At 46.5% G+C, this 17,961-nt stretch overlaps 2 protein-coding genes and 1 long non-coding RNA gene across 3 annotated transcripts; 1 reads left to right on the forward strand and 2 right to left on the reverse strand.

The window, feature by feature from the left end:
• Positions 1–802: 802 nt before the first annotated feature.
• On the forward strand, positions 803–6,165 carry LOC119116233 (uncharacterized protein K02A2.6-like). Its single transcript, XM_037241465.1, has 2 exons — positions 803–3,827; positions 4,957–6,165. The coding sequence occupies exons 1-2, from the start codon at positions 824–826 to the stop codon at positions 5,871–5,873; spliced, it is 3,921 nt and encodes a 1,306-aa protein (XP_037097360.1). The 5' UTR covers positions 803–823; the 3' UTR covers positions 5,874–6,165.
• A 2,495-nt stretch (positions 6,166–8,660) lies between these two features.
• LOC119116335 (paramyosin-like) lies at positions 8,661–17,099 on the reverse strand. Its single transcript, XM_037241637.1, has 19 exons — positions 16,568–17,099; positions 13,845–13,919; positions 13,661–13,744; positions 13,523–13,573; positions 13,333–13,443; positions 12,777–12,878; positions 12,174–12,218; positions 11,522–11,584; positions 11,267–11,329; positions 11,126–11,188; positions 10,914–10,976; positions 10,658–10,720; positions 10,385–10,447; positions 10,227–10,289; positions 10,095–10,157; positions 9,929–9,991; positions 9,808–9,858; positions 9,196–9,324; positions 8,661–9,088 (listed from the first exon to the last, which is right to left on the reverse strand). The coding sequence occupies exons 1-19, from the start codon at positions 17,097–17,099 to the stop codon at positions 8,796–8,798; spliced, it is 2,040 nt and encodes a 679-aa protein (XP_037097532.1). The 3' UTR covers positions 8,661–8,795.
• Positions 9,353–9,793, reverse strand: LOC119116235. The gene is made up of 3 exons (XR_005096251.1): positions 9,677–9,793; positions 9,596–9,597; positions 9,353–9,375 (listed from the first exon to the last, which is right to left on the reverse strand). It is a non-coding gene; the product is annotated as an uncharacterized LOC119116235 (long non-coding RNA).
• Positions 17,100–17,961: the final 862 nt, after the last annotated feature.

Below are 17,961 nucleotides of genomic sequence, written 5' to 3' on the forward strand. Positions count from 1 at the left end.
GTTTCTCTCCGCAGGTCGCAGATCCACCCTGTTACGGCGGTACAGTGTCCCTTCGACGTCCACCAGGTATGACCTGGGGCCCACCAGCCGTAAGCATACTCCTCTCCGCCACCTGCGCGTCCTGTCCCCAGGCAGGGGCTTCATCCTTATGTCCTGTCCGATACACAACTCAGGCAGATCTCTGGCCGATTTGTCATACCAGAGTTTGGCTGTCTGGTGTTTTACTCGCAGCCTGTCTGGAACCCCCGCCACCACACTCGGCTCCAAAAGTGTGTCAGCAACCGGGAGTGGCGTTCTCAGTCTGCGAGACATCAGTCTCTGCGCGGGGCTGCTCAGCATGCCTTCCGTAGACGTGTTCCTCCACTGCAAGATGGCCAGCCAAGGGTCGGTCCCCGCCCTTGCTGCCCTCAGTATGACATCCCTAACAAGCACTCCAGTGACACACGGCTGATTGGGAAAAGATTTTATTCAACCGATGTCAGAGTGATGTCTCTCCAAAGGTTTGAGTGGCCCCAAAAGCAAAGATGTTTCAGCCCTCAACAGCAAAGATGTTCGCCCCAAAAAGCCCTCGCGCCTTTCTTCCTTTCCTCTCTTGTTTGTAGTGTATTTGGACTGTGTGGTTACCCGTACTGGGGGGTGGGGCTAGAGGTGATGTATGGCGGGCGGATGGCATGTTGTAGCTGGTGAGAGACGGCTGCTAAAAGAACGAACATCAATACATGATTGACTCACTGCTTCCCTAAAACCTGGTCGTCCTGTCAAGTTATTTCTTATAGTATAGAGAAACATTACATGGTGTCAGAAGATAAACTTGAGCTGTAATATGGCACAATTCAAACCACCGCCGAGTTTGAGTCTGGAAGGAAATCTTGCCGAGAACTGGAGAACGTGGCTGCAACGTTATGAACTTTTCGCGGTTGCCAGTGGAGTAGAAGAAAAGTCGGAGACGGTGCAATGTGCCACTTTCCTGCATGTTGCGGGAGAAGAAGCAATAAAAGTGAGTAACACGTTTGTTTTCACGGAAGACGAGAGGAACAAGATTGCTGTGTTGAAAACCAAATTCAAAAATTACTGTGAGCCCAGGAAGAACCTGACCTACATAAGGCATGTTTTTTTCTCCCGTGCACAAGGTCCCTCAGAAACAATAGATGCCTATGTCACAGACCTGAAAAATAAAGCTAAAGACTGTGAATTTGGCAACCTGTGCAATTCACTGATACGTGACAGAATTGTCTGTGGGATACGTGATGATCAACTAAGAGCTCGATTGCTCAGGGAGGCGGATCTTACGTTAACAAAAGCACTCGATGTATGCCGTGCCAGTGAGATAACCTCGACGCAAATGAAAGCTTTACATGATGAAGTTGAAGTGCACAAAGTCAGCACAGCAAAAGCATACAAAAAAGGAGTTAGCAGCACAAAAGACAGCGCGATGGCCAGTGAAAGGAAATTTGACTGTGACCGATGTGGTTACAAGCATGAGCGAAAAAAGTGCCCAGCGTATGGACAAACATGCCGAAAATGTGACAGGACAAATCATTTTGCAAAGATGTGCCGTGCAAACAGACAACCTAAAAATAAGAAAATGCATGCTGTGGGACAGACACAGGAAGGTGACGGCAGTGAGGAAGAGGAAATGTTTGTTGGAACTGTAGAGATGAGAAGCATTGATGCGGTTGAAAATGCCAAATGTGACCAAGACAGATGGTCTGAAGAGCTGTTAATAAACAAGAAGAAAATCACATTTCGTATTGACACAGGAGCTGACTGTAATGTGATGTCGGCAAAAACGTTTCACAAGTTGAATCTCAACAATAAGCTGCATGTATCCAGCTGCAAGTTGGTGGCGTATTCAGGCCACAAGATGGAGCCCTTAGGCAAGACGTCAGTCACATGTCTGTACAAAGGTCAAAAGCACAAGATTGAATTTGAAATCATTGAGAAAGATGCTCCAGCAATACTAGGAAGAGAATCAAGCACCAAACTAAAAATGGTGAAGAGGCTGTATAGCATGGAAGATGAAGTGCAGAAAATGCAGAAAGACTATGAGCATCTATTTTCTGGACTTGGATGCTTACCAGGTGAGCACAGCATAAAACTAGACCCTGAAGTAAAGCCAGTAATACATGCACCAAGAAGAATCCCTGTTGCTCTAAGGGACAGAGTCATTGAACAGCTTCACAAAATGGAGCAGTTGGGTGTGATCACAAAACAATCTGAGCCTACACAGTGGGTGAATAGCATGGTGACAGTGGTCACTCCTAAGAAGATCAGGATTTGTATGGATCCCAAAGATCTGAACAGGGCAATAAGAAGAGAGCATTATCCACTTCTCACTGTGGAAGAAGTGGTGTCATGCATGCCAAACGCTAAGTACTTCTCTGTGTTGGATGCAAACCAGGGATTTTATCAGATAAAACTAGACGAAGAAAGCTCTAAGCTGTGCACGTTTAACACACCCATCGGGAGATACCGATTCAAGAGGCTTCCCTTTGGCATATCATCAGCGAGCGAGGTGTTCCAGAGAGCTGTGGCCCAGATGATTGAGGGGTTAGAGGGTGTGGTGAACATCATTGATGATCTGTTGGTCTGGGGAGACACACTAGATCAGCATGACCAGAGACTGACAAAGCTGCTACAGAGAGCAGATGAAAATGACCTCAGATTCAATAAGAGCAAGTGCAAGTTCAGGATGAAGGAGGTCAAGTACATTGGTCATACACTCAGTGCAGATGGGTTAAAGCCTGATGAAGAGAAAATACGCGCCATTGTTCGGATACCCCTGCCTGATGACAAACAAGCATTAATGAGATTCATGGGGATGATTCAATACCTAGCGAAATTCATTCCCAATCTGTCTGATGTCTCTGCACCCCTAAGGCAGCTGTTGCAGGGAGAGACAGAATGGCACTGGGAGGAGCCTCAGCAACAGAGTTTTGAAAAATTAAAGCAGCTGATCACGGAAGCTCCTACTCTGAAATATTATGACGTCAACAAGGCTGTGACGCTGTCTGTGGATGCAAGCTCTGAAGGCATCGGGGCTGTAATACTACAAGATGAACAACCCGTGGCATACGGATCAAGAGCGCTTACAGATTGTCAACGCAGATACGCTCAGATCGAAAAAGAGCTGCTAGCCATAGTGTACGGATGTGAGAAATTCCATCAATATATTTATGGCAGAGAGGTCCAGGTCGAGAGCGACCACAAACCACTGGAAAGCATCTTCAAGAAGCCACTGCATCAGGCTCCCATGAGGCTGCAAAGAATGATGATGCGGCTCCAAAAATACACCATGGCAGTAACATACAAGCCAGGAAAGGAGCTTCACATTGCAGATGCCTTGAGCCGTGCCTATCTACGTGAGCAGAAAGAGGACCTTTTGGAGGAGGACCTGCAAGTGAACTGGATCACACCGCAGTTGCCTATATCAGAGGAGAAGCTGGAAATGTTCAGAAATGCAACTGCACAAGACCCAGTACTGCAGGAGCTAATAAACACAACAATGAGAGGATGGCCAAAGGACAGGTCTGCTGTGTCTGACAGTGTGCGACCATTTTGGACATTCAGAGAGGAGATCAGTTTTGCTTCTGGTCTGCTATTCAAATCAGAGAAACTCATTGTACCAGAGCTGTTGAGAGCACAAATGCTTGACAAGATACACGAGTCACATTTGGGCATGGTCAAATGTAAGGAAAGGGCAAGGGATGTTCTTTATTGGCCAGGCATGTCTGCCCAAATTGAGCAAGTTGTAGCGCAGTGTGCTATCTGCAATGAGCACAAGAATAGCAATCAAAAAGAGCCGCTGATCTCACACCCCCTGCCAACTCTGCCTCTGTCAGAGGCCACAGGTGGTACGTGTTGGCGACAAGATCTCCGCCAGCATCACGCTGAGCACAGGGGCCCCCCAAGGCTGCGTGCTCAGTCCGCTGCTCTTCACCCTCCTGACGCATGACTGCGCTGCCACCTGCAGCGGCAACCGCATTGTGAAGTTTGCTGACGACACGACTCTGGTGGGTCTCATCACCAAGGGAGACGAGACTCAATACAGGCTGGAGGTTGACCTTCTGACCGCGTGGTGCAGGGACAACAACCTCCTGCTGAACGTCGACAAGACCAAGGAGATTGTTGTTGACTTCCGGAAGGGTCACGCCCAACACCTGCCGCTGACCATCGACGGTGCTGTGGTGGAGAGAGTGAGCAGCGCCAGGTTCCTGGGGGTGCACATCAGTGAGGATCTCTCCTGGTCCACCAACACCGCGTCGCTGGCGAAGAAGGCCCAGCGCCGCCTGTACTTCCTTCGGAAACTCAGGCGAGCGGGGGCTCCTCCGGCCGTCATGACTACTTTTTACCGCGGCACCATTGAGAGCGTCCTCTCCAACTGTATTGCTGTCTGGGGTGGCAGCTGCACTGACCACGACTTGAAGGCCCTGCAGCGCATAGTGAAAACGGCTAGTAAGACTATTGGTGCTTCTCTCCCCTCCTTGAAGGACATTTACACCTCCCATCTCACCCGCAAGGCGACCAAGATCGTGAGTGATGTGAGTCACCCCTCTCACTCTTTGTTTGAACTTCTGCCCTCTGGGAGGCGGTACAGGAGCCTGCGCTCCCGCACCACCAGACTTTCCAACAGCTTCGTACTCCAGGCTGTTAGGATCCTGAACTCGCTCCCCCTTTCAGCGTAGCGTCCTGTTCTTGCTGTATGCGCACTGGCTCGGTTTTGCCCCTCTTATTTAATGGGTTATTGGTCTGTTATTTATTCATCGCTCATTTTATTTGATTTATTATTTATTTTCAACGTAATACCTTCTTTCAACGTGCCTTCTTGTTTTTGTTTTGTGTCGCCTACTTGTATGTCTCGTCACCGTGGGATGGAGGAAACGGAATTTCGGTTTCTTTGTGTGTCTTGACATATGAAGGGATTGACAATAAAGCTGACTTTGACTTGACTTTGAACTAGACCATGGGAGAAGGTTGGCTCAGACATGTTTCACAGCAATGGCTCTGAATATTTGCTGTGTGTTGACTACTTCTCAAAGTTCCCAGAGATAATGAGGTTGACCGATACCACCAGTAAGGGTGCTATAAATGCCATGAAGTCCATGTTTGCTAGGCACGGGATCCCAGATATTTTGGTCAGTGATGGTGCTCCTCAGTATGCCAGTGCTGATTTCAAGAGCTTTGCAGAAAGCTGGGAGTTCAGTCATGTCTTCTCAAGTCCACACTATGCTCAATCAAATGGACAAGCAGAAAAAGCGGTGCAGACAGTGAAGAGAATGCTCAAGAAGTCTGGAGATCCTTACATTGCACTTCTGGAGTACAGGAATACACCACTGGAAGGTGTGGGCCTGTCGCCTGCACAGATGCTGATGGGACGTCGGCTAAAGACAAAGTTACCAACGTCCACCTCACTACTCACTCCTGAAGGTGCACTCGAGGTTCATAACAAGCTGAAAGAAAAGCAAGCTAAACAGAAAAGCTACTATGATCGTCATGCTAAGCATCTGCCGGAGCTACACGCTGGAGAAAATGTGAGAATGCAGTCTAGAAACACTTGGAAGCCAGCTGTAGTTCTGAAGCGGCACGAACAACAACGCTCCTATGTGGTGCGTACACCTGAGGGCAGGATGCTCAGAAGAAACCGGAGACATCTCAGGGAGACTGCTGAGAGGGTGTTTCCATCTTCTACAACTGAGAGAGAATTGAATGTGGATATGGACTCTAACCAAAGTGCTGCTGATCAGGACAATTCACACTTAGAAACCTCAGCACATGCTCCGCAGTCACACAGTGACACTGTGTGCTCTCCCAAGCAACCGTACCGTACTAAATCAGGGAGACTGGTCAAGACTCCAATACGGTTTAGAGAGTAAGGTCATAAAAAAAAAAAAAAAAAAAAGGAAAAGTGGACTTAATGTTGATAAGTTCTATTGCACTATTCCATGTTTGGTTTCATTTTGCTGCATACCTGTACTTGATTACGGAAGAATATTTTGTTTGAATTTAGGGCAGAAATGTTGATTATTGGAAAGTTTTTATGTATACAGTGCTGGGTGATTTATTTCGTTTTCTTGGATGTTGTATCCGATAGAGGGTATATATGTTATTGTAGACAATTTGCTAGAAAAAAATATATATATATATTTTCTGTTTGTTGTTGTACAAAAAGAAAAAGAAAAAAACTTAACTTAAGAAGCTCAAGTTGAAACTCACTGTGAAAGCTGTGGGTCTTCCTGAGGCAATGAAAATTACTTTTAGGGTTCGTGTAACTTTCTCACTGATTTTGCTATAGCAACTTGGCTTAGTCGCAAACATCCGCTAATAGTGTGTGTGTGTGTGGTGAGGACAGATAAAAGGGGTTATAAATATATTTATTTATATAAAGGCCGGTCCGCGAAAATATTTCTGACACGTAACCGGTCCGTGGTGCAAAAAAGGTAATATTTATATATATAAAAAGGATGAAATAAAATGATACGACTGGCATAAAAACAAATATAAACCACATAAAAATAAAACGTTGAATTAGTGGGAGCACCGAGCTCTTTTCTCAGAAATGAGCCGTTCCCATCTAGGCGTAATCGGAGACAATGACACCCGAAGTGGTTAAGGTTTGTCTTTAAATGCAGGATGCTTGGTCTCCATGTGCCGAAGCAGGTTTGAAGGCTTCATTGCCTCGTTAGCTAGCCTTTCGCCACATATGCGGAGTGCACTTGGCGCGTCAGAGTCACCTGTGGCGATAAATCCATATTTTAAGTAGGACTCCAGAAATGTTCTTTTAAATGCAGCTTTCCTTTTCTTAGAAGTCGTAGCCTCTTCTTCTTCAGTGTCCTCATTGGACGTTTTTCCCTTTCTGAAGAAGCTTTCCAAACTTCTCTGTTTCTTGCTCATTTTTGCTTGCCTCGCGGGCTTGACTGTGGTGACATGTCACGTGACCGAGACGAGCGCCCTGTGTCAAGAGTCCTTATTTTTCAGATGCACCGACAGATGTAATTGGGAGAGATTCGCCAAATTTTTTATATTTTTCAAAATAAATTCTTACTCATTTTTGCTAGCTTTGCGGGCTCGACTGGGGAAACATGTCACGTGACCGGGACGAGCGTCTTAACCTGAATGAATTGATCGTCAATGAAAAAAAAAAAAACTTTTTTTTTTTTTCCTGTGCGGCTCCGCGGCCCGGTACCAAGTCACCCACGGACCGGTACCGGTCCGCGGCCCGGTGGTTGGGGACCACTGGGTTAGAGGAGTCATTGACGATGTAAGTGGGTCTCCTAACAAGAGAAATCAACGATCACATGTGTCTAACCGTTTAGGACAGGGGTGGGCAAACTACGGCCCGCGGGCCACATCCGGCCCACGGGACCGTTTAATCCGGCCCGCCAACCCTGAATTAATTGTATTATTAAACTTTTTTTTTTGTGTCATTTTGCCTGCAATGACCGCGTTTCCCCAGTAGATGGGGAACCGCTCGCCTGCGCATTTACTACCGGAAGCCGTGTCAGAAAGCTCGGTGCACACTCACAAGTGCGTGTACGTACGTACTCAGTAGTACGGACATGGCGCACTCGCGCTCTATTTGTATCAGTCCCGAATTAAGAGCGTGGGCTGTGACGACAGCATTCTTGTAATTCGCTCGCTGAGCTTTCAGATACAGTTTGACGCTAAAGCCACCCACAAACCTTCCCCTGGAATCCTTCCATTAAAATGAGTGGCCCGAAGAAAAGAAGTGAGTGCCGAATGTTAAAAGAGTGGCCAATTTGGCTCGACGTACGCGACGTGACGTTCAGCCACATCAACCCGTCACAGATCGAGGTAAACGGATCTCTCCTAAGAGTTTGATGTGATCTCATAAGATAAACATTTTTCATTAATCTGACCTGCAGGCACTGAAGTGATGGAGACTGTTATTCATAATAATAGTGTCGTATTTTATGAGAATCACTGATAGCAGTTTTTTAGTGATTTTTTTTTTTAATGCTGTTAATAAATGCATAAAACTTGTTTGGAATATCCATGCTTTACTACCTACTAAAGGCCAAAATCTTTTATGCAATGACCTTTACAGGTCGCTTATATTACTTCACACAAACACTACGTCCATCTGCTCCTGGTTCGGCCCTCCGGTCCAAATTTAGAACCCAGTTCGGCCCGCGAGTCAAAAAGTTTGCCCACCCCTGGTTTAGGACAATGTAGTATTGCTCCAAATGTTCGTTTAAATTCCTTTAGAGGTCCGTTTTCGCGTGTTAGCACGATCGCGAATTAGCATCTTTCCGCTAACTCGGTAGCCTGCCCAGTACTTGTTAACATGTTACACGCACACATGTATAATATTTAGTTTCAATATTTATACAAACTTTTCTGTATGTTATTTATACTATTAATGTATTATTTGCATGTTTGAAACAATTCATTAATGTTCTAATAATAAAATATGCACTTAAATGGTTTCATGTACATTTATTGACACACAAAATGTACAGATAAAAAAAAAAATACAGATGAGAGGGTGACCGTACTTCACGGATTTCACTTATTATCCGCGATATACGAGGGATTACTGTATATGCATTTATTAGTGGATGAGGCCCACGATTGGGCATGGATGTTAGCACATTAGCATGTCACATTGTTCCAGAGTAAAACACTATTGCGTAACATTAACACAAATGCAAGCATGTTAACATGGATCGTGGCTAGCATATATCGTACATATATTATGTTAGCATGTTCGCTTGTCTCGTCGTTTCTGGGTATGATCAATTATGTCACGTTGTTTACAAGCAGAAGAAGACAGTTTATTGGTTGGCCTCCAGTTGGAAAAGCAGGAATCCGCTAAAGACACTAAAGCTGCGCGTGTCATCGTATAGTCTGTAGCTGGCGGGTAGGCTGAGACGTACGCGGTCTCCCGCCTCCAGAGGGATTAGCGCGCCGTTGGTGGCCGACGCATAGCCGCCGTGGTCGTTGAGGTCCAGGCTGGAGACGATGGGCTGCTGGTTGCGGTACAGGGTGACGCCCATGTAGCCTTTCAGGAAGTCCGCCGCCGTGAAACTGAACACGTAAATGCCGTCCACGGGCGCCGTGAACACACCTGGGCAAAATGGCCAACCAATCTTTGGTCACATCATTGTCATTGCCGTCGTGTCATCATCACCATCAACATCATCATCTTAAGGACGGCGAGTTATCAAAGCTCACCCGAGGTCTCGTCATAAGCGCGTCCGATATTGGTAAAAACCTTTGAGAAGATCAAAGTGGTCTCCTGGTCAAAGGGTCCCACGGATCCCGAGTCTGTCAGCGCGGCGGCAAAGGCCACCTTGGTCTCACCTGCCAACGATCATCAATGCTGTTAGAGTGGTGCTCACTCTAACTTATTTGCTAAAACCACATGGGAGACAGTATGCCCTTTTGACACTTGCAAGTGGAGAACACGTTCGTCACTGTGCATACCGCGATGTTTGAACGAAGTCTGACTTTGGATTCTTGCAAGAGAGTATTTATTGAGAGAAAACAGGGTGGGGGTGAGAAGTTTGGTGAACCCCTGGCCTCTGGTCAAATCAGAGCAGGGGGTGTTTTACGACGTTGGTGGAAACAGAACAACTTTGATTGTTTCCTCTGCAGCTGGTCAATCAAGCAGAGGATGCAACCACTTTATTTTACTGCGTTGTGAGAGCAGTACAAGTTTGGTTAATCATTATAGTCTACATTCCAACATAATCATAAGATCAAAATAATCTATCAACCCTAACAAATGCCATTGATAATGACATCATCGCCATGCACAATCAACCAAGCAAACAACTCTACAACCTGATGTCTGTGTGCCATGCTGCTCCAAAACGTGCAAGCGTGACATCAAATCTGTGGGGACGTCATCAACATGAGAAACACAAGTACACACACAAACATTAACACACTGTGCCTGTGTGACCTTCAGTTGTCTCCTTCAAGTTGTTTATCTTCTGCCCGTTCATGTTTAACCTTCTCAGCAACACTGACAGAACAAAATGAGTGACATGAGAATATGTGAGCGCAATTATTAAGATGACTGTCCTATGAAAAGAAAATAAGTGACCTAAGATCAACATGAGGGTTACCTTCAGTATTGTCGATGTTGTGTGTCAGTTGAAACTCCACGTTAGAAAGGTGCGTTGTCCAAGCTGAAGAACATTAGAACAGCAACGATCATAATGACGTGCCATGCAAGTTTCTCACATTGTCATACAAACCTGTGCACTCAGTCTTGAGTTCTTCAAGAATTTTTTCACTGATGTTCAGTCGGACCTCCACGGCTACACCCGCGATGACGCAACACATTCACATGGCGAGATGACAGCATGAGAACGAAATGAGATGACATGAGATGAAATTACATGAGCCACATTACCTGCAGTGCTGTGGATGTTGTTAGTCAATCGTGACTCCACGTTGGAAACTCGTGTTGTCTGAGCTGAATGATGTGACAACAGTAGTGATGAGAATGATGATGATGATGCATGCAAATTCTCATGCTTTCATCAACTGTATTCTTCATCCACAGATCCCCCACTTCAGCTTCTGTGAGTTTCAGTCTTTCCGTGACCGTCGACAACTCGCCTTACGTCAATTAAACACTTAAGTTACACTTATACAGATACCCCCCCCCCACACACACACACACCTCTGCTTTCGGTCTTGAGTTGTTCCTGAAATTTGTCACTGACATTCAGTCGCCTATCCAATGCTGCACACGCAAAATCAACAACAAAATAGTCACACAGTAACGTGAGAACAAAAGTATTGACATAAAAACATGATAGTGACAACACATTAGCGCACCCACGCACTCACACACACACACCTACACACACACACACACACATACCTACACGCACACACATCTACGCACACACATCCACGCACACACACACACACACCTGTGCATTCAGTCTTGAGTTCTTCCAAAAGTCTCTCACTGACGTTGAGTCGAACCTCCAACGCTTCACACAAAATGTCAACATAAGAGCAACATGGGTGATATGAGAACAGAATAACAACTTGAGGGACATTTAACTTCATGTGGGGTCCCACAGGGGACCAAACTTTTACCAGTACTCTTTTTAATTATTATATGAAGACTATGACTAACCTGAGCTGAGAACCTTCAGCTTCTCCACATGAGCTTCAGCCATCTTCACATTGCCTTCTAGAGCTTCGGTGGCATGTGGCATCCAATCAGCTATTAGCTTGCATATTAGCATGCTAACATGCAAATAGTGTGTTAGTATACCTGCAGTGTTGTTGCAGGCGTTACCCAGTTGCGCTTCCATGTTGGAAAGTTGACCTGATTTGACTGAAAAATGAATGTCAACATAGAGACCCTGACCCGAACCGCTTGCAGTATCTTGGATTTCTAGTCTCCAGACTTGAGGCCTCCAGACTCAAGACCTTCAGAGTACAGGCCTCTGAGTCAAAGGTTGTAGGTCTTGTAGACTGTCCTAACAGTTGACTGGGGTTCTCTTTCTAGGACTTTTATGAACCTTACCTGATATTTCAGTCCACAGGTCTTCCACATGATTTTTCACCACATTCATTTGCACCTCCAACCCTGCAGACCAGAACCATCTCAGTGACACACACGCACGCACACACGCACGCACACACGCACGCACACACATACGCACGCACATACGCACACATGCACGCACGCACACACGCACGCACACACACACGCTTCTTCTTTGAGATGATCAGTCACTGTAAATGCATACCAGGCCTCCATTTTGTGTCTTTAAACATTTGTGCTTATCAGCCAGTGGCAATGGAATCAATCAAACCGCTGGAGGAGGATTGGAGATAGATCATGCCACATGCGACTCCGTGGAATCCGTGAGTGTGTGTTGCGGCATGTGAAAGAGATTGAGTTTCATAAGGAGATTTGCTGGTTAATACGCGGTGTTTATCTCCACACACACACGGACACACACACAGTTCTCGACAACATTTGACACCGGTTTATAGGCTTCTTTTATCTTTGCCTACTTTTTCCCATCACTCTTTTTCCCCCTTTTCATCTGTTCCAATCACCCCGTACCCCCCTCCACACACGCACACACACACACACACACACACACACACACACGCACACATGCACACACACACGCGCGCGCCCGTACACAGGGTGATTGTGTGCTTACTTTCTCTTTGTGTCTCTGTGTCATTCAGCGTGTTCACTACGGCAGCTGAAAGCAAACAACGCGTAAAACCAGAGTTTTGACCCCAGACAAACAAGCCCTCTAGACTAGAGCCCTCTAGACTAGAGCATTGAGACCCCCAGAATCTAGCCTTCAAACTACAGACTTGCAGAGTCAAAACCTCTTGACCCATCGCCAAGTCAAGGCCTACAGACTTAATACCTCCACAGTTTCAACTTCTAGCCCATTCCCTCAGAATCTAAAATTCCACAGTCTGGGCCTCCAGAGTCTAAACTTCCAGAAGACAAGAACTGTGGAGTCCAGATCTCCACATTCTAGACCAGGGGTGGGCAATTCCGGTCCTCGAGTGCCGGTGTCCTGCATGTTTTCTATGTCACCCTGTTGCAACACACCTGATTCAAATGGTCAGATAATTAGCAAGGTCTGCAGAAGCTGGATAACAATCCTGATCGTATGAATCAGGTGTGTTGCAGCAGGGAGACCTATAAAACATGCAGGACACCGGCCCTCGAGGACCGGAATTGCCCACCCCTGTTCTAGACCCCCAGAGGCCAAACCTGCAAAGGACCTCCAAATAATAGTTACCTCTAATGTCCTGTAGGTGTTGTTCACCCGTCATCATTTTGCCCTCGAGGTGCAGTAGTCGAGCATGGAAAGCACTCATGTTTTGGTGTATATTCGATGAATCTGAAAAACAGCAAGTTAATGCCATCATGAAGACCTCAGACCTTAGTAGGGAGTAGTAAGTAGGGAAGTAAATAGGCCTACATGGTCAAGGTGGCCTTGTGGTTTATTTTGGTTTTCTTAGTGTGAGGAGACTCACATTGTGCCACTGTACTCAGATTGTCATGGTAAGCTTGTGTAATATGGGACAAGTCACAGGTGTCAAATTCTGCTCACACCTGATTCTAGTGATCCCCTCATCAGTAAACTCTGCAGGAGCAATCGTGATCATTTTAATCAGGTGTGTTGGAGGAGGAGAAACATCTAAAATGGCCCTCCGGGACCAGAGTTTGACACCTGTGCTTCAAGTAGACATTGGAGCAATCCCAGCAGACTAACATGGTCTTTACAGAATATGGTCAGCAAGACTATAAGAGTCTGATGTCAAAGCTTGTCAAACTAGAATCAGGAGTCTAACCGGTTTCCACACGGGACTTTGTCTCCTGCCGCTGGCCGTCTTTTTCTGAAATTAAGGCCGATGTGTGACCCTGGCTGGAGTTCTGATGGACTTGGACTTCAGCGTCCGCCACTGGAAAGAAGAAAAAAAATTTTGCCTAAGGTTCTACTCAACCAGTGACAGGGAACAGGAACCAGGAAGGGATGTTCACCTGAGCTCCTCTTCTTCAGATTTTCCACCAGGCAAAGTCGAGACGCCAGAACTGTTAGGACACCGTAAATTGATGTCATGTGATTTGTGAGGCTGGCTCTAATTGGCTGCCTTGATATCTGAACTTTTAAAACCTAACCTGAGCTCTTCCTTTTGAGCTGGTCTAAGGCGCGCTCGCTGGCCCTCAGCCTCATCCTCAGGAAGGGAAGATCGTCCGCCAGGGCTGGGCAACATTTGTCATGGTTTGCAACCAGTCAGTGGACGTCATTGTTGTGGTTAGACACCAGTTGTCAGATGTTGGTCAGACGAAGGATTTGACTCACCTGTTGTCTTCCTCTTCAAGTCCTCCACAGAACCTTCACTGGCATTCACTCTGGAGTGCAGCCTTGCCACTTCCTCTGAGAACCACACAATCAAACATTTGTTGCCGTCAATTGTCTCACCTGGACCGCGAGATGGTGCAAGAGAGGCAAGCAATACAAAGACAGATGGACACTGGTCCATATGAATGAGAACCCCCGCATTGGGCCTCTTACTAGCTCTTGCTGGCTGCTCAAGGGGTTGTCCATATCAGTGACAACCGGAACCCTCAATAGAAACTGCGTGGGCACTCAGGGATTCAGGACTTCCTGAGTGTTAGGGTGGTGCTCACTCTAACTTATTTTGCAAGAACCACACGGGAGACAAGTCCTTTTAGAAGGCTTTAACTTACTTGTCCCCTGGTTCGTTGCACTGCCGGATCCCGTCAATCCACCTCTGTCAGACGAAGGCAGACCTAAGATGCTGGCCCAGCAAAGAAATTCTCTTCCCAGGACTTTCTTTTCCAGGTCCTCCTAAAGGACACTGTCTTGTCGACAATGCAGCACGTTCTGCTCCGTCAGCCAGATGGCGGGTATGAGGAATCCGGATCACGGCACCAAAATGTTAGGGTGGTGCTCACTCTAAGTTATTTTGCAAGAACCACACGGGAGACAAGTAAGTCCTTTTTGACACCTGCATGTGGAGAGTCCATTCGTCGCTGTGCGTACAGCGATGATCGAATGAGGTCTGACTCAGGCCTCATGCAGGAGCATTTTTATTGAGAGAAACAGAGTGGGGGTGAGAGTGGCGGTGAGAGTGGACAGGATGGGGTTGAAGCCCCTGGCCTGCTGATCAAAGCCTAGCAGGGGGTCTTTTACGACGTTGTGTAAACAAAGCAATTTTGATTGCTTCCTCTGCAGCTAGTCAATCAGTTCAAAAGATCTTAGCACTTTGTTCTACTACTTTTGTTAAGACAGGACAAGCTAGGTAAATTATTACAGGTTACATTCCAACGTAATCATACGATCAAGATAATCTGTAAACCCTAACACTGAGAGCCCCTATTCCAGGGGTGGCCAACCCGCGGCTCGCGAGCCGCATGCGGCTCTTTTACGTTCATATCAACATTTGTGTTTATTTTTCGTGCGTATTTGCTTCGCTTGAGTTCAATATGGTATTTTGGTCAAACGCGCATGCGCGTGAGGTGAAATCCCGCAAAGGAGGAGGGACAAACCCATTTGAGGAGTGTCAATTTCGCTCTCAAAATGGCAAGGGAAAAATGCACAGCTAAACGAATATATGACGATGAACACAGGGCAGAGCGATTGGTTTTGCTGGCTTTTTAATGAATGGCGACTGTGACTACGGGGGCCCATTAGGTCCAGAAAAGCTGACAAGACGCTAAGCCAGGGGTGGCCAACCCGGCCAAAATGGCAAGGAAAAAATGCACAGCTAAACGAATATATGACGATAAACACAGGACGTTTTTAACAGAGTTAAAGTTGTTTTTTGTTGAACGTAATGGCAAGCCATTCTGCCTGATATGTCGGACGTCAGCGCATTTAAAAGCTTCAAATGTTCAGCGCCACTTCAGCTCACTTCATGCCAATATCGATAAGGACTTTGCAAAAGGGACTGAATTTCGCAAGCACAAGTTTGGACACTTTGAAAAGTCAGGCAGAAAAATAGGTACAGTTTTTCAAAAAAATTACGAAGCACTCAGAGACTGTCACACTTGCATTGTTTCAACTGGCTTGGAACATTGCACGGGCTAAAAAGCCATACAATGAAGTGGAGTTCGTTAAAAAATGCCTCAGTGACGTTATTGAAATCTTGTCTCCTGAAAACGACAAACTAAAACGAATGGTCTGTCCCGCCACACATAGTAAGTGAAAAAACTTATGTTTTTGTTTGTGGAATTTGTTGAAATGAGAGTTTGTCTGTGTGAGACAATGCACACAATGTTCATTGTTGAAAATGTGGTTTTTGGTCTGTGGTTTTAGTACTGTAGGAGTCAATTTGTCATTATCATGTTGGTGCGTGACATAATAATGTCACACAATAAATTTGGCTGTGCAGAGGTGTGTGTGTGTGTGTGCGTGTGTGTGCGTGTTTGTGTGTGTGTGGGGGGGAATGTTCATGTGTGCTCATGTGTATGATGTGGCTCTTTGCGATGACACAGTAAAAAATGTGGCTCTTAGTCTCTGACTGGTTGGCCACCCCTGCCCTATTCACTGGCTTGTTTTTTGAGGAGTGGTGTTTGGAGCAGTGGTCAACATTTCACAAACTTGATGTTTCAGCACTAAAGAACTTAGGGATGTTTGGACACTGGAAAACTTGTGAGGGGGCAGACGCAAGCACATGATCTGCCATGTGCTAGGTTTAGCCTGTCCCATTTAGATCATCCACGGCACAGGATCTAAGTGAAGTTAGAGGTACATGGTCTTGGTGGGCCTGTATGGAATAACAAGACTCACGCGGTCGGAGTGGCTTCACGTGGTCTAAATGTTCACTGCAATGGTCTAAGGCAGGGGTCTCAAAGTCCAGTCCTCGGGGGCCGCATTCCTACATGTTTTCCAAGTTTTCCTCGTTCAACACACCTGATTCAAATGATCAGGCTCCTGCAGAACGTGAGGATGAACTGATCATTTGAATCAGGTGTGTTGAATGAGGGAAACTTGGAAAACATGTAGGAATGCGGCCCCCGAGGACTGGACTTTGAGACCCCTGGTCTAAGGGGACTCACCTTGCCTGTGCTCTTCCCTCCTTTTAAGATCAGCATTGATTTCGCTCGCCATCTTCTTGTCTGCCTCCACCTGGACTTGCAGAGAGACCAAAACCTGTCTCTGCTTCTCTTCCACCTCTTCACTGTCCCTTAGGCGGGTCTCAATAGTCCAGAGGATGTTGTGCTGATCCACCGAAGCTGCCTGTAGACTGAGGACCAGCATCCGGTCCACATCCATCTGGATGTGCATGGCATCCAGCTGTTGTCTCTGCTTCTCCACCACCTCCTGTCCATCCCTCATGCGGCTCTCGGTGGTCCTGAGGGACTGACGTTGCTCCACCACCGCCGCCTGTAGACTGAGCACCAGCTGTCTCAAGCCCAGCAGCTCAGTCCAGATGACGGGCAGTTCCGGGGGCACAGTTGAGTCCTGTGTCATGGTCCGTGTCCTGAAGGAGCGGTCCCGCTCCCAGGTGGGAAGCAGACCAAAGACTTCTGACTGGTCAATGAGCAGAAGCAGAACCACAGATGCTGCACAAAACTTCATGGCAACCATTCGGACGGCGTCTACATGTCCCATAATGCACCTGTGTCGTGTGAGTGTGCGTCAAAGGGATATTTGTGTGCAGATTAAAGATCATGTGACCCACTAGGCTTCTGCACATACCAAACATGCTAATCTGCTCGTTTATTTTATAACTGGTACGGCCGCTAAACTACCACCGTTTCCTATCACTAAGTTACGCTGTGAGGTAGGACATCGTGCCCAACTACTGTACTAATACACTACCACAACTAGTTAAAGCGCGATAGCGGGCACACCACTAGTATTTACCATGCTATTACTGCACTGCCTACTATATTACTATTACATCACACTACCACTAAATTACTGTACTGTGCTATTACTATTTACTCCTACACTATCAATCGAGGGAACTACACTACTCAAAGTCAAGTCAAAGTCAGCTTTATTGTCAATCCCTTCATACGTCAAGACACACAAAGAAACCGAAATTCCGTTTCCTCCATCCCACGGTGACGAGACATACAAGTAGGCGACACAAAACAAAAACAAGAAGGCACAAACCATAAATAATAAATAATAAATAAAATAAAATGAGCGATGAATAAAAACAGACCAATAACCCATTGAATATGAGGGGCAAAACCGAGCCAGTGAGCATACAGCAAGAACAGGACGCTACGCTGAAAGGGGGAGCGAGTTCAGGATCCTAACAGCCTGGAGTACGAAGCTGTTGGAAAGTCTGGTGGTGCGGGAGCGCAGGCTCCTGTACCGCCTCCCAGAGGGCAGAAGTTCAAACAAAGGGTGAGCGGGGTGACTCACATCACTCACAATCTTGGTCGCCTTGCGGGTGAGATGGGAGGTGTAAATGTCCTTCAAGGAGGGGAGAGAA

Source organism: Syngnathus acus, chromosome 22 (genome assembly GCF_901709675.1).
Source record: "Syngnathus acus chromosome 22, fSynAcu1.2, whole genome shotgun sequence".
Lineage (NCBI taxonomy): Eukaryota > Metazoa > Chordata > Actinopteri > Syngnathiformes > Syngnathidae > Syngnathus > Syngnathus acus.